General features: G+C 39.3%; 1 protein-coding gene across 1 annotated transcript; it reads right to left on the reverse strand.

Moving 5' to 3' along the window:
* Window positions 1–536: 536 nt before the first annotated feature.
* LOC126071033 (putative gustatory receptor clone PTE03) lies at window positions 537–920 on the reverse strand. The gene has a single exon (XM_049875341.1). It carries the CDS (start codon window positions 918–920, stop codon window positions 537–539), a length of 384 nt encoding a protein of 127 aa, XP_049731298.1.
* Window positions 921–16,932: the final 16,012 nt, after the last annotated feature.

Genomic DNA, 16,932 nt, shown 5'->3' on the forward strand with positions numbered 1-16,932 from the left:
GCTTAGAGAGTTAAGATCATTTATCTAACACCACATAGCTACACAAGGAGCAACGTCAGGTTTCAACACCAAGTTGAATTACACTTAGCCATTGTGTTATCTTTTCATTATAGAAGAACGTGGTGGTGCAAAATCAAGCATTCTCGCTCAAGTGTATCCTGTCACTTTGATGAAGCCTAGAAATCCCAAACCAAAGCTCATAATATAATCACTGAAAAGCAGTTGTGCCCCTGATAACACTCCTCAAGGCTGCCTTCATGTCCCTGTTTCTCAGGCTGTAGATGAAGGGGTTCATCATGGGAGTTACCATAGTGTATATCATTGAAGCTACTGCAGTTTCCTTGGAAAAGTGTATAAATGTTGTACTTATATACGTACCAAAAGGTGTCCCACAGAATAAGGAAACAACTGAGAGGTGAGACCCACAGGTAGAAAAAGCTTTATGCTTTCCACCTGCTGATGGCATTCTCAAAATGGAGAAGACAATTTGAGTGTAAGAGAAAATGATTCCAGAGAAAGGAAGAACACCCAGTATGCTAGCTGTAAAATATAAGATTGATGTTATTGATGAGGATTTCAGAACAGGCAACTTTGATGACCTGAAAAACTTCACAAAGTAAGTAAAGCATTTCCAGATCTGTGCAGAAGGACAGTCTCAACAACATCAGACTGTGGAGCAGGGCATCCACGATGCTAACGAGCAAGGAGGCTAGAGTCAGCAGGCCACAGAAGTGGGCGTCCATGATGACCATGTACCTCAGTGGGTGACAAATAGCCACATAGCGGTCATAGGCCATTACTCCAAGGAGAAAATTTTCTAAAGTACTAAAAATCATGACAAAGCAGACCTGGGTGAGGCATCCTGCATAAGTGATGCTCTCATTCTGTGCTTGGAGGTTCACCAGCATCTTTGGGATCATGGTGGTGCTGAGACAGATGTCAGTAAAGGAGAGATTGGAAAGAAAGAAGTACATGGGGGTGTGGAGGTGGGGGTCAGAGCTGATAGCCAGGATGGTGAGCAAGTTTTCCAGGACACTGACCAGATATATGGACAGAAACAGGCGAAAAAGGAGAGGCTGCAGTTCCCGATCCTCTGTCAGTGCCAGAAGAAGGAATTCTGAAACATCTGTTTGGTTTCTTGGTTCCATATTGTTGATGAATCGGGTGGAAAAGATTGAGGCGACTGACAATCAAATGTCAGCAAGCAGCATCTTAGGATGGAAACAAGAGGAATGGGTGGGAATATAAAGGTGTTGCCTTCTGCATGTATATTGTTCGGTTATTTAAAAAAAGTGGAGAAGCTGATATAGCAGGGTATCAACATTTATTTCTTATTTGGGAAAGGAGTGGGGGGTCTTTTTTTTTATTACATTCTTTGTGCTCTTATTAGCATTTTAAATATTTGGTAATTGTGTAAAGAAAAACATATTCTGGAGGCAGCCTGATAAGACTGTCTCAGACACAATTGCTTTCTTTCAAAATTGGAACTGGGCAACAGAAATACAAGTATTCCTTCTTTTTGAAAGTTCACGTTATGCTACTTTTCAAAAGATTCACATCAGTACCTGTTTTCTTCACTAACTGAAAGAAATTCAAAGAGTATTTTCACTTCAAAAAATAAAGATCAAAATCAAAACTCGCCTTCAGTGTTTTTTTTTCAACAATTCTGTAAAGAGGTATTGCACACCTGCTAGCGATGAGAGTCCATTCCCAAGCCCCTTTCCGGAAAACTACACTCAGCAGTTGTCATACCTTTGAACTGTGTCTGTGAACACTCTATGTTAGTTTTATTTTAGGTTATATGTGTTATTTTGTATGCTTTGGTGTGTTATTTTGGGGTCTGAGAATGCTCAAAATTTTTTCCCATATAAATTAGTGGTAATGGCTTCTTCACTTAAGGCCATTTCAACTGATGAAAGCTTTTGTAGGAACACTCTATTTTCAGATAGTGGGGGAAACCTGTAAGAAAAATGTGCGCTAACAACTAGGAATGGGAAGATAAGGTTATGCTGATAAATCTACTTTTGCCACCACAAGAATGCTAGTAAATATCAGAGAATTTTAAAATAGTCGTCATGATTGAGAAGTGGCAGATTTCTTTTCAGGAGGAAAATGGTCCTTGGCATTATGGAGAGAGAGGAGGACACTAGCAGAATGACAGCTCCTTGCTATTGGTGCAAAGATACAAGGAACCATGTCAGGAAGATGGAAGACAGTCAGACAGGAGTTCAGGGATGTCTTGATTCCAATCATTTCATGTACATACTATCTTCACATGCATCATTCCTCTGATGTTCCTATATTAAAATACCTGTCCTCACTTCTAAATATTAACTAAGGGATTTATGTTACCTGGCTGACATCATTGAGGAATGATGACTGACATCAGCCCTGGATGTTGGATGATGTAGATGGGAGATCTATCCTTCGGAAAGGCAGAGGGACCAAGTGAGGCACCAGGCTCCTGGGCAAGAGAATCATCTGTGGCTAGAGTCTCGGGTGTGCTGCTTCCTCACTGGAAGGGGACTGTTGAATGAGGTGGCCACAGGTAGACTATTTGAGGTCTCTATGTCCCTGTGGGCTCAATATCCAAAGCTCCTCATTAACTAAACACTTTTCTTGTCATTCTGATCCCGGGACAGAGCAAATCTTTAAAGACCAAGAAAATAGAAGGTAGAATTAAATGTGGCTGAATCCCAGCCTCTGGGAGACCAGCTGTATGCCATTTATCTCTCTCTACCTGTTTCTTTTAGTTCCACATCACATACCTTTTACATATGGATACACCATCCTTCTCTAATTGCATCACAACCTTTTTTTAGGTACAACTGAAAGCATATCCACCTTAGTAGTGATGTTAAAAAGCCTGATTCCAATTTTAGGCGTGACAATATAATTTATGTATGAGGGTACAAATAATATATTTAGAAATATAGGTAAGTTATTTTAAAATGCAAATACATAGTCTTGTTACTTTCTAAGTGTCATTGAATATTCCCACATTCTTACTCTTTATTCTGTATATGTCTATAGAGCATATTTGTAAGTCATTCTGTCTGGTCAATTCTGACTGCGATCAGTAGAGATAGTCCTATTACTCCTTTTCTAGTTTTTCATAATCAACTTTTCCAGTTGTGTCCCAAAAATATTTATGTACATTTATCTTAATATTAGTGGAATGTGGGTTGATATTTTGGCTCTTGATTTTTAATGGAGTTGTGAGAAATCACATTTTCACTGGCTAGGCACTAGTATGCAGGTTTATCCATATTCTCAGGAGATTTAGTTAGATGAAAACCATTACTTAATAGATGAAGATCATATTCCATGTGAATATTCACTTAAAAACCTTCATCTTTAATGAATTCAGTATACTCATGAATTTATCAATTTATTTTACTACATGTTAATTGTTTCCGTATAAATTTTGTTTGCTAATCTACAGCATTCTCAGTATGTTATTTGAGAAACAATTTGAGACAGGATGGCATTATAGTGTCACTCTTCACTATCTTAACCTCATTTATTTCAAGCATATGGCAGAATAAAAAAGTAAATTTCTACTGGAATCTTCCCACTCAAATAGAATCTGCCAGTCATTATTTTAATAGCCAGGAAGAAATATAATGCAAAAATGATAACCAAAAAAACAAGATTAACTTTTCAGGTACCATAATCAGAACTCAAACACAAAATGATAAGTAGGCTGCACCTCCAAATTTATGGCCTTGGCAAGGAATTTTAGCTGGAAGATTGCTCTTTCCAGGTAATAAGGGCTAAATGCTTTAGAAAGGGTTAGATATTTGGAGCCAAGGTCAGAGGTGGTGTTACTTGATTTGAGAAGTGTGAGTGAACACAGAAATTGTGGACGTTGCTTGGCTCATGGCTGTGGATTTTGATCAACTAAAAGTTTCTTAAAAGCCTTCGGGAAGAAATTGAACCGAGTTCCCTACTGTCTTTGTGGCTGGATTTGTGACTTTCTCACTATTACCAACAGGAAGAGGTAGGAAATGGAACTCATGAGTTGAGTGTTTGTGATTAGTGAGAGCTACCCTGGACCTGCTAGACAGAAAGAGTGAACACATCGGTGAAAAGGGAGAAAAAAAAATCTTTACATTCGAAGAGAATATGCAACTCGTGATTTACATAGCCAGAAAGAATAACAATGCAAAAATAAGAACCAACAACGAGTATAATCAGAGAAAAAAAGTCAAGATTCGGAACATTCAGGCAAGTTCTGAAACTTGATTTTTTTCTCTGATTGTACTTGTTGGTGTGCGATGAGGAGAAGAAAAAGATGAAATCAAAGAGGTAGTGTTAGGCAAATTATACAAAGAGCATCCTGAGGGAAAGAGCAAATGCAGGATGGCCAAGTGTAGTGCTTTTGTAGTAATCCTAAATGATGGTGGCTCACCCCATGCTGGTAATTGTAGAGGTGTTAAGATTTGGTGGCATTATGGATATATTTTGGTGGTATAGGCAACAGGGTTTTCTGAAAAATTGGGCACAGAGAGTAAGAAAGAGAGAAGAATAAAAGATGATGCTCAGTTGGAGAGAACTGCTCAGCACCTGAAAAAATTGTGTTATTATTCACTGTGATAGGAAAGACTGTGGGAAATGCATATCTAGGAGTTTAATGTCAGGGTTGTAGTTTTGGACAAGTTGAGTTTGAGATGTCTGTTGGAGAAGCCAAGTGGGCAGTTGTGTGTAAGTCTGGAATGTTATATAGGGGAACGTTATATGTAAGTCTAGAATTTAGGAGAGTGATCCTCTCTGGAGACATAAATTTGGGAGTTATTAGAGTTAGATAACTTTTAAAGCCTTGAGTCTGGATGTTACTGCCAAGGAGTCAAGGTAGTTAAAGAAAAGAGGGTTAGGACTGAACTTTAAGACACTCCAGTGTGTGAGGTTGGGAACATGAGAAAGACACATCCAAGGAAACTGAGAACTAGTAGCCAGTGAAGTAGGAGCAAAACCAAGATAATGTACCCCGCTGAAAGCCAAGTGTATTAGTTTCTTGTGACTTCTGTAAAGATGAGCACAAACGTGATGGCATAATACAACAGAAATAAATTCTCTCACACTCTTGGAGGGCAGAAGTCTGCGATCAGTTTCACTGTTCCGAAATGAAGGTATATGCAGAGTAGTGCTCCTCTAGAGACTCCCTAGGCAAACCTGTTCCCTCTTTGAGCTTCTGGTGGCTTCAGCTTTTCTTTGGCTTCTGGTCTCATCACACCATTCTTGCCTCAATGGGCATATTACCTTTCCTTCTGTCTGAGTCAAATCTCTCTCTCTATCTCTCTTATAAAGATATTTCTGATTGCATTTAGGGCCTACTCAGATAACCCTTTATCCCATCTGCAAAGAACCTTTTCCCCAATACAGTAAAATTTGCAAGTTCCACAGATTAGGACCTGATATCTTTGGGGCTGTTATGTAATGTATTACACCAAGTGAAGAAAGTACTCCAGTAAGTACTAAACTAAGTCAAGGTTGGTGACAAGCAAAGTAAGTGAGAGATGCAGAACTGAAGCCAGGATTTAACAAGATAGAGAATCTTGATGACTCTCGGGAGCCCTTTCTATTGCATGCAGGGTCAAGGGTCTGATTGAACTGAACTCAGATAGAAATGGGAGGACAGATTTGGTGATCAGCAAAACGCCAACGGAATTTCAAAAAAATCAAATCTAGCAAAAACTGGAAAAAAATAATACTTCTGTTGAATTTGGTTTAATTCCAGGAATGCAAGGTTAGTTCTTTCTCCATACAACCACAGTGTTCACTCTCACTCTTCCTTTTCTTGAAAGTCAATTTTCAGTGAGGCATCTTCTGGCCCTCTATCTAAATCACAGCACCTTCATATTTTCTTACCCTCTTTCCTGATGTGTGATCTCCATAGCACTTATTACCACCTAAGTCATGCTTTTCTTCTTGCATCAGGTTGGGTTTCATGGCTTCCTGTCTACTCCACTTAAGCAGAGATTACGATGTCAAAGGTTTGTTAGGGAGTGCTCCTTGGACCAGCACCTGTGAAAGGAAAGGGAAGGAGGAAGAATTGGGCAGAGGAAGAAATTGAGTTGTGATGAAGTCTTGAGATCAGCAGGGAGCTCTGGAGCTGGAATGGCCCTTCAGGGTTATGCCAGTTGGGGTAAGTGAATCAGGCCTTTAAAAGGTGTGTAGATCATACATTGGATGCAACACTGTGAGGAGGTGGGCCCTTGGGTGCAGAGGTTCTCTTCTACTGAATCACTCTCAAATGGCGCTAACAGTTAAAGGCACTCTGCTTAGCTAAGTGCTGAAGCAAGTGCTTAAAAATACGTGAAAGCAGCAGGAAAGAAAGGACCAGAATGAGGATGCCAGACCTGGAAGAAAGTTGTGCTGGCTCACATTCATTGAGTACTTTATCTGAGTACTTATTAGGTGCCAAGCATTATATTTATTGTTGTTAATTTCTATTGAGTCCGCACTCACTATTTGGGATCTCATGTATAACCAGATGAAACGCATTCCAATCTTGTGGCATCTTCATGGTGGTTATATTTGAGACCATTGTAGTGGCCATTGTTAATCCATCTCCTTGAAGGTTTCCCAGGCCTTTGCTGTCCCTCAACTTTCTCAGACATGAAGTCCTTCTAGTGATTAATCCCTTCTGATGATGCATCCAAAGTAAGTGAGTTGAAAACTCAGACAATATTTTGTTCTCCATTGGGTTTTCACTGGCTGATTTTTAGAAGTAGATTACCAGGCCTTTCTTCCTTGTCTGTCTTTGTCTGGAAGTTTCACTGAAGCCTGCCCACTATGGGTGACCTGCTGATGTTTGAAATACTTGTGGCATAGCTTCCAGCATTATAGCAACATGTAAGCCACCACTGTACAACACGCTGACAGACAGGTAGTGGCATTATAGTGAGCACGTGCTGTACATCAGACTTTCCCAGCACGAGGCTTAGTGTAAGCCTCCCATGTTAATGAAATTTCTCTTGCTGGTAATTAGTGTTGGAAGGGACATATATCCCATACCAGGCTGATAGTGTAGGCTATCTTCTAAATGATTCCTTGGGAAGATTATCTCTCCATTACAAAGAGACCAAATAGAAGCAGTCAGTTTTCTGTTTCTATTATTGTTTCTGAAATGATCTATGTGCCTTTGGTGACCATAAAGAGAACAACCTTAGGAAGAAACAAACATATGAAGAGTGAAAATGCAACACTGTAGTTCTGTGCCTGAACCTACTCTATCTCTGAAACCTTTGTTAGGAGTGATAATTGTTTTTAATGTTTGACCCTGTTTGTGTCATTGATAAAAGTTGAGGTATCTAATATATTTATGCCAACTTTATAGATGAGGATACTGAGCTTGGAAGCAAGTTGTCAAAGGCCAGACAGCTACTACAGAGCAGAGAAAGGATTCAACTTGATTTCCAGGATGAAGAACAGGTTCCTGAGACCAGGTACATGGATGGGTACATGGATGGAAACAGCCTAAAGAAGAGGGGCTGTAGTTCTGGATTCTCTGAGAGGAGAGGGGGAGGAATCCTTCTTGGTTTTCACATGTTTGGTTTTCTGATTCCATGTTGCTGATGAGTCTGATGAAAAAAATAGATATGATGAGACACACAATAGATGTACAAAGTATCTCATTTTAGAGAAAGTCTCACATCTATATTGTGAAACAAAATTAAAATTACAAATCTTTCTCTATGCTCTCTGTTTCTGTTTTTCCTCCACTTCTTTCTTCCCTTCCTCTTTTACTTTTTTTCTCTCAGTCCTCTTCTCGACTCCACTAACCAGTTCCTCAAGTTTAAATTATTGAATATCCTACTGCCTAGGAAGTCACCAAATTTAAGACTATAGTTGCCTCTGGGAAGCAAAGGAAGGGGTTGGACAGAAATAAAAAGACTATGTCCTCTTTTTTCTTACTATTTTGTTAATTTAAGAAGATAGTCATCATGGCAAAATTTCAGCATTTTTAAATTCTGGAAACATAAATACATGGGTATTTCTCCTGTTCTTCTGTGCTGTTGTCCCTGTTAAAATACTTCATTGATTAATAAATGGAAACAGATATATGGCTGATTTAGCCTGTGGGTTCTGCCTGGTTTCCACCTCCTCCCACAGAGTTCTCATAACCAGGTAACAGGGTGAAGACAAATGATCTTCCGTACAAAGGAATGTTAAAAATCATATATAAAAATGTAAGAAGATTACCATACACCCCTGCTCTCTCAAAACAATACTAAATAAAATTTTGGAAAAATCTAGAACATTCAAAAAATTGAGCAAGGTCAAGTATGTGTTGAGATGGGAAAAGTTCCTGGAATTTTAGGGTCAGAGTAGGACATTAGCAGAAAAAGATCTGTTCAAGTATTGGTGCAAAGGTAAAAGGAAACGAGAACAGGATGGACAATTAGGCAAATGCCTCACAAATGACTCCATTCTGCTCATCTTCTGCAAGTACCTAACTCACAGCTGCCCCTAGATGGACTGGTAGACAAAGATCTCTCCCTATTTGCAAAACATAAACTAGGGAACTTCAGATTACTTCGGTGCCAACACTAAAGAGTGATATAAAGTTCCCCTCCGGAGACTGAAGGATAAAAATGGAAGTGCTGTGCTCAGGGAGCACAGAAAGATAGAAAGATCCGGCTTTTGTGCAGAAATAATGATCTCTTTTTCTCAGGTGTGCTGCCTACTGACCTGGGCAAAGCTGTTGTGTGTCATAAACAATTTGTAATCCCTGTAGCCATTGAGGGATCAATATCCAAAGCTCCTCATTAGTCAGATTCTTTTGTTGTCATTCTGATCCCAGGCTAGTGAAAATCCTTAAGGAGCAAGGCTCAGAGAAAGAAAAACCTAGCATTGGCTGATTCCTGCACCAGGGATATGGCATCCTTTTTCCTCCAAGTCTTTCTGTTCACATCCATTGCAAGTACCATGCACACAGGGACACAGAACATTTCTGTAATTAGTCTCTAGCCTTCTTTTTTTACGGTATATTCAAAGGCATCCCTCTTCCAACAAAAATATCAGGGAGACAGACATCATGTTTAGGCTCAAAAATACAGTTTATTATATTGGTATACATATCTGTACAAATACAAGTGATAATATTTATTAGTTCAACTTTATCAACTTCAATCCTAAAAAATACCAGCTGTAAGAGCCCATTCTAAATACGGTTCACTAAAGGTTGATCCGGTTTCTGCATATTGTATTCAGCTGTTTGTAAAGTATTCTCTGTAATCAATATGGGCTTAGCATGTAACAAAAGTTTTATTCTTTTTTTAGAATTTGCTACTACCCTTTCTCAAATTCATAGTAGTAGCTTCAATACACATTTTTTTTCACATCACTAACCATGTTGTTGTTGTTGTTAGGTGTCATCGAGTCCATACCGACTCATAGCCACCCTATGTACAACAGAACAAAACACCGCCCAGGCCTACGTCATACTCACAATCATTGCTATGCTTCAGCCCATTGTTGCAGCCACTGTGTCAATTCATCTCACTGAGGGCCTTCCTCTTTTTTGCTGAACTTCTATTTTACCAAGCATTATGTCCTTCTCCAGGGACTGATCCCTCCCGACCACATGTCCAAAGTATGGGAGATGTAGTCTCACCACCCTTGTTTCTAAGGAGCGTTCTGTTTGTGCTTCCTCCAAGACAGATTTGTTCATTCTTTTGGCAGTTCACCATATATTCAATGTTCTTCTCCAATGCCACAATTCAAAGGCATCAATTCTTCTTTGGTCTTCCTCATTCATCGTCCAGCTTTCACATGCATAGGAGGTAACTGAAAACACCATGGCTTGGGTCAGGCGCACCTTAGTCTTCAAGGTGACATCTTTGCTTTTCAACACTTTAAAGAGGTCTTTTGCAGCAGATTTGCCCAATGCAACACGACTTTTGATTTCTTGACTGCTGCCTCTGTGGGTGTTGATTGTAAATCTGAGTAAAATGAAATCTTTGACAACATCAACCTTTTCTCCATTTATCATGATGTTGCTTATTGGCCCAGTTGTGAGGATTTTTGCTTTCTTTACGTTGAGGTGTAATCCATACTGAAAGCTGTGGTCTTTGATCTTCATGAGTAAGTGCTTCAAGTCCTCTTCACTTTTAGTAAGCAAGGTCGTGTCATCTGCATAACAGAGGTTGTATATGAGTCTTCTTCTGATCCTGTGCCCCATTATTCTTCATATAGTCCAGATTTTTTGATTATTTTTTCAGCATACAGATTGAATAGCTATGGTGAAAGGAAACAACCCTGACACATTTTCCTGACTTTACACTATGCAGTATTCCCTTGTTCTGTTTGACTGACTGCCTCTTGATCTGTGTACAGGTTCCTCATGAGCACAATGAAGTGTTCTGGAATTCCCATTCTTTGCAATGTTATCCATAATTTGTTATGTTGCACACAATTGAATGCCTTTGCATAGTCAATAAAACACAGGTAAACATCCTTCTGGTATTCTCTGCTTTCAGCCAGGATCCATATGACATCAGCAATGATATCGTTGGTTCCACATCCTCTCCTGAATCAGGTTTGAATTTCTGTCAGTTCCCTCTTGATACACTGCTGCAGCTACTTTTGAATGATGTTCAGCAAAATTTTGCTTGCATATGATATTAACGATCCTGTTCAATAATTTCTGCATTTGGTTGGATCACCTTTCTTGGGAATAGGCATAAATATAGATCTCTTCCAGTCAGTTGGCCAGGTAGTTGTCTTCCAAATTTCTTGACATAGATAACTGAGTACTTCCAGGCTGCATCTGTTTGTTGAAACATCTAAACTGGCATTCCGTCAGTTCTTGAAGCCTTGTTTTTCACCAATGCCTTCAGTACATCTTGGACTTCTTCCTTCAGTACCATTGATTCCTGCTCATATGGTACCTCTTGAAATGGTTGAAAGTAGGCCAATTATTTTTTGGTATAGTGACTGTGTATTCCTTCCATCTTCTTTGGATGCTTCCTGAGTCATTTAACGTTTTACCCATAAAAGTCAAAAACCAGACCCATTCCCGTTGAATTGATTCTGACTCATAACGACCCTATAGGACAGAGCAGAACTGCCCCATAGAGTTTCCAAGGAATTCCTGGTGGATTCTAACTGCCAACATTTTAGTTAGCAGCTGTAGCACTTAACCGTTATGCCACCAGGGTTTCCCACATTTCCCCCATACAATTCTTCAGTATTGCAACTCGAAGCTTGGGTTTTCCTTCAGCTCTTTCAGCTTGAGAAATGCAGAACATGCTCTTTCTTTTTGTTGGTCCATCTTCAGGTCTTTGCACTTGTCATTATAATACTTCACTTTATCTTCTCGAACTGCCCTTTGAAATCTCCTGTTCAGCTCTTTTACTTCGTTATTTTTTTCATTTGCTTTAGCTACTTGACATTCAAGAGCAAGTTTCAGAGTCTCTTCTTACAATCACTTTGGTCTTCGTTTCCTATCTTTTTAATGACTTCTTGCTTTCTTCATGTATGATGTCCTTGATGTCATTCCACAATGACGTTAGAGGCTAGAAGTCTGAAATTACTTTTACTGTGCCAAAATCAAGGTGTTTGCAGAGCATTGCTCCCTCCAGAGACTCTACAGTCAGATCCATTTGTTGTCTCCTTGAGCTTCTGTTGGTTTCAGGCTTCCCTATATTTGTGGTCCCATCATACCAATCCCTGCCTCTGTCATCACATTACCTTCTCTTCTGAATATGTCAAATCTCTCTCTGCATGTCTCTTATGAAGACATACATGATTGCATTTAGAGCTCATCAAGATAATCCAGGATAAGATCATTACTTAATCACATCTGAAAAGAAACTTTTCCCTAATAAGGCAATTTTTACAGGCCCCACAGATTAGGGCCATTTGTCTTTGGGGCAATTATCCAGCCTGTTATACCAGGAGAAGAAACTATTCCAATGAGGACTAAACTTAGTCAATGTTGCTGACAGGCGAAGTGACTACAGATGGAGAATTGAAGTCTGTACATAACATGGTAGAGGACTTTGGTAACACCTCAGGAGTAATTTCTGTTGCATGCAGGGCAAGAGCCTGATTGGACTAACCAAAGATGGAAATGAGAAGAGAGAGTTGGTGAGCATGAGTATAGATAAACTTAAAGGAAGGAACAATTTCAGAAAATTTAAGGGAAGGAATATTATCTATTTCTTTTCATAATGCCAATGTAACATTGATATTAAAAGCAGACATAGTTATCACAAAAAAAGAAAATTCCAAGTACTCTTACTCCGTTTTGAATAGGACAGGCATATGGTCTACTATGATGGAACTGACATATTGAAGAGAATGGTGTCATATTCATTGGGAAAAAGAACATTTCAACATCTATCCTGAAGTACAACAGTGTCAGTGATGGCATAATATCCATATACCTCCAAGGAGTGCCAGTTAATACAACTATTATTCAAATTTATGCACCAACCACTAATGACAAAGATTTTTTAAAAATGATGATTTCTACCAACATTTGCAGTCTTAATCTACCAAACATGCAATCACAATGCATTCATAATTACTGGTGATTGGAATGTGAATGTTGGAAACAAAGAAGAAGGATCGGTAGTTGGAAAATATGAACTTGTTGATGGAAACAGCATCAGAGACCACATGATAGAATTTTTCAAGGCCAACGACTTCTTCATCGCAAGTACCTTTTTCAACAGCATGAATGGGGACTATAAAAAGATGCCACCTTAAAGACTAATGTGCTCCTGACCCAAACCATGATTTTTTCAATCGCATTGTATCCATGCAAAAGCTGGACAATGAATAAGGATGACAGAAAAAGAATTGATGCCTTTGAATTGTGGTGTTGGTGGAGAATATTGAATATACCATGGACTGTCAAAAGAATGAACAAATCTGTCTTGGAAGAAGTACAACCAGAGTGCTCCTTATAAGTGAGAATGGCAAGACTGCATCTCACATACTTTGGACGTGTTGTCAGGAAGGGTCAGTCCCTGGAGAAAGGCATCATGCTTGGTGAAGTAGAGGGTCAGCGAAAAAGAGGAAGACTCTCAACAGATGGATTGACACAGTGGCTGCAACAATGTCTTCAAGCCTAACAACGACTGTGAGGATGGTGCAGGACCAGACAGTGTTTCGTTCTATTGTGCGTAGGGTCACTATGAGTTGGAACTGACTCAACAGCACCTAACAACAACAACATAAACATATTGACCACACCAGATGGAATGCATAGAAATCAAATTGACTACTTCTGTGGAAAGAGATGACGGAGAAGCTCAATATCATCAGTCAGAAAAAGGCCAGAGGCAAAGTGCAGGATAGACCATCAACTGCTCATATACAAGTTAAAACTGAAGTTGAAGAAAATTAAAATATGTCCATGAGAGCCAAAGTACATCATTGTTTATGTCCCACCTGAATTTAGAGACCATCCTGAGGTAGACTTCATGCATTGAGCTCTAATGACTGAAGACCAGACAATTTGTGGAATGACATCAAGGACATCAGGCAGGAAGAAAGCAAAAGGTCATTAAAAAGGTAGGAAAGAAAGAAAAGAACACAATGGATCTCAGAACAGACTCTGGAACTTGCTCTTGACTGTCAAGTAGCTAAAGCAAAAGCTGAAGTAAAAGAGTTGAACAGAAGCTTTCAAAGGGCAGCTTGAGAGGACAAAGTTAAGTGTTATAATGACATGTGCAAAGACCTGGAGTTTGAAAACCAGAAGGAAAAAACACGGTTAACATTTCTCAAGCTGAAAGAACTGAAGGAAAAATTCAAGCCTCGAGTCCCTATATTGAAGGATTCTGTGGACAAAATATTGAATGATGCAGGAATCATCAAAAGAAGATAGAAGGAATACACAGAGTCACTACACCAAAAAAATTGGTTGATGTTCAGCCATTTCAGGAGGTAGCATATGAACAACAACCAATGGTACCAAAGAAAGAGGCATTGTTGAAAAAAAAAAGGCCGCAGGTAGTGATGGAATACCAATTGAGATGTTTCAACAAATGGATTCAATGCTGGAAGCACTCACTCATCTATGCCAAGAAATTTGGAAGACAACTACTTGGCCAATTAACTGGAAGTGGTCCATATTTGTACCCATTCCAAAGAAAGGTGATACAACAGAATGCAGACATTATCCAACAATATCGTTAATAACGCACACAAGTAAAATTTTGTTGAAGATAATTCAAAAACAGGTGTAGCAGTACATTATGTGGGAACTGCCAGAAATTCAAGCCTGATTCAGAAGAGGACTAGGTACAGAGGGTATCATTGATGATGTCGTCTGGATCTTGGCTGAAAGCAGAGAATACCAGAAAAAACATTTACCTGTGTTTTCTTGACTATGCAGAGGCATTTGACTGTGTGGATCATAACAAATTATGGATAGCATTGTGAAGAATCATGTGATGGTTAAAGTTGTGTCATCTTGGCTGGTCCTTGACTCTCAGTGGGTTCACAGCTATGATGTAGTTTGGCAGTTATGTAATGATGTAATCAACTACATCATGAGATCCGCTATAAGCAGGCAATATGTGGAAAGGGAGTTTCATTGAGGGTGTGGCTTGCCTCCGGTATGTAAATGGATGTTCCAGCAAGGCTGTCACTCTGGATCTTGCATCTGGCTCCTCCTCATCTGACCTCAGGTTTTTAGGACTTGAAGTAGAAGCTTACCTGCCAATCTTGGGTTTGCCAGCCCCTGCAGCAATGTGAATCAGGATAAGCCTCTAGCCTAAATCCTGACCCACAGACTTGGGACTTGCCAGCTTCTCCAACCATGTGAGGCATTTCCTTGAGATAAGCCTCTCTCTCTCTAAATATATATGTATATATATACACACACATATACATGTACATATATGTATATACATACATATATATATAAAAAAATTTTTTTTATATGCATGTATATATATACAAATATATATGCTTCACTGGTTTTTCTTATATAGAACCCAACCTGAAATAAATAGGAATTCTAGAACACTTACTTATGTTCATGAGAAGCCTGTAAATAGATCAAGAGACAGTCATTTGAACAGAACAAAGGGATACTTCATGGTTTAAAATCAGGAAAGATGTGTGTCATGGTTGAATTCTTTCACCATCCTTATTCAATCTGTAAACTGAACAGAAAATCCAAGAAGCTGTACTATATGAAGAAGAATTTGACATTAGGATTGGTGGAAGGCTCATTAACAACCTACGATATCCCAATGACATAACCTTCCTTGCTGAAAGTGAAGCCGACGTGAAGCACTTACTAATGAAGATCAAAGACTATCACCTTAGTATGGATTACACCTCAACATAAAGACAACAAAAATCCTCACAACTGGACCAATAAGCAACACCATGATAAACTGAGAAATACTGAGAAACCAAAGTTAAGTGTTATAACGACATACGCAAAGACCAGGAGTTACAAAACCAAAAGAGAAGAACATGGTTAACATTTCTCAAGCTGAAAGAACTGAAGAAAAAATTCAAGCCTCAAGTTGCTATATTGAAGGATCCTTTGGACAAAATATTGAACGACACAGGAAGCATCAAAAGAAGACGAAAAGAATACACAGAGTCACTGTACTAAAAAGAATTGGTTGTTAAGAATTTCATTTTACTTGGATCTACAATCAGTGCCCATGGAAGCAACAGTCAAGAAATCAAAGGACATATTTCATTGGACAAATCTGCCACAAAAGACCTCTTTGAATTGTTAAAAACCAAAGATATCTCTTTGAGGACTTAGGTGGGCCTGACACAGCCATGGTATTTTCAATCACCTCATATACATGCAAAAGCTGGGCAATGAATAAGGAAGACTGAAGAAGAATTGATGCCTTTGAATTATGGTTGTGGTGAAGAATGTTGAATATGCCATGGACTTTGTCTTGGAAGAAGTACAAACAGAATACCCCTTAGAAGCAAGGACGGCGCGACTACATCTCACATACTTAGCACATGTTGTCAGGCGGGATCAGCCCCTGGAGAAGGACATCATGCTTGGCAAAGTAGAGGGTCAGTGAAAAAGAAGAAGACCCTCAATGAGATGGATTGACACAGTGGCTGCAACAATGGGTTCAAGCATAGCAGCAATTGTGAGGATGGCACGGGACCGGGCAGTGTTTTGTTCTGTTGTGCATAGGGCTGCTACGAGTCGGAACCGACTCGACGGCACCTAACAGCAACAACAACATGGTCTTGCAGAAGAACAATCAAATCTGTCTGGGAGGAAGTACAGCCAGAATGCTCCTTAGAAGCAAGAATGGCAAGACTTCTCACCTATTTTGGAAATGTTATCAGTAGGGACCAGTCCCTGGAGAAGGACATCATATTTGGTAATGTAGAGGGTCAGAGAGAAAGAGGAAGACCCTCCAGGAGATGAATTGACACAGTGGCTGCAACAGTGGGCTCAAACACAGCAATGATTATGAGGATGGTGCAGGATTAGGCAGTGTTTTGTTCTGTTATACATGGGATCACCGTGAGTTGGAACTGAGTCTACGGCACCTAACGACAACAACTATTATTACTGCAAAATTACTAACAAAATTTCAAAAAATCAAATCCAGCAAAGTTGAAAAAAGATAATGCTTTCTGTCAAATTTGGTTTAATTCCAAGAATGCAAAGTTGGTCCTTTGTCCATATAACAGCGTTTACTTCCACTCTTCTTTAGGTCTTTACTCACAAGTCAGCTTCTCTGTGAAGTTTCTACTGGCCCACTTATCTAAATTACAATGCCACCTTATTTTCTTCCTCTCTTTCCTGATTTATATTTTTCACAGCACTTATCACCATCTAACTTTCCATGTTTTTCTATTGCATCAAGTTGTGTTCTCTTGGGAAGCATAATTAGCATGCCAATGGTTTGTTAGTGCTGCTGAGATTAGCATCTTGAAAGAAAAGTGAAGAAAGTAGGACTGGGC

The sequence above is a fragment of the Elephas maximus genome, chromosome 3, assembly GCF_024166365.1.
Source record: "Elephas maximus indicus isolate mEleMax1 chromosome 3, mEleMax1 primary haplotype, whole genome shotgun sequence".
Lineage (NCBI taxonomy): Eukaryota > Metazoa > Chordata > Mammalia > Proboscidea > Elephantidae > Elephas > Elephas maximus.

Coding starts and splice junctions, on each gene's coding strand:
- LOC126071033 (XM_049875341.1), bottom strand. CDS start 920: ATGATCCCAAAGATGCTGGTGAACCTCCAAGCACAGAATGAGAGCATC.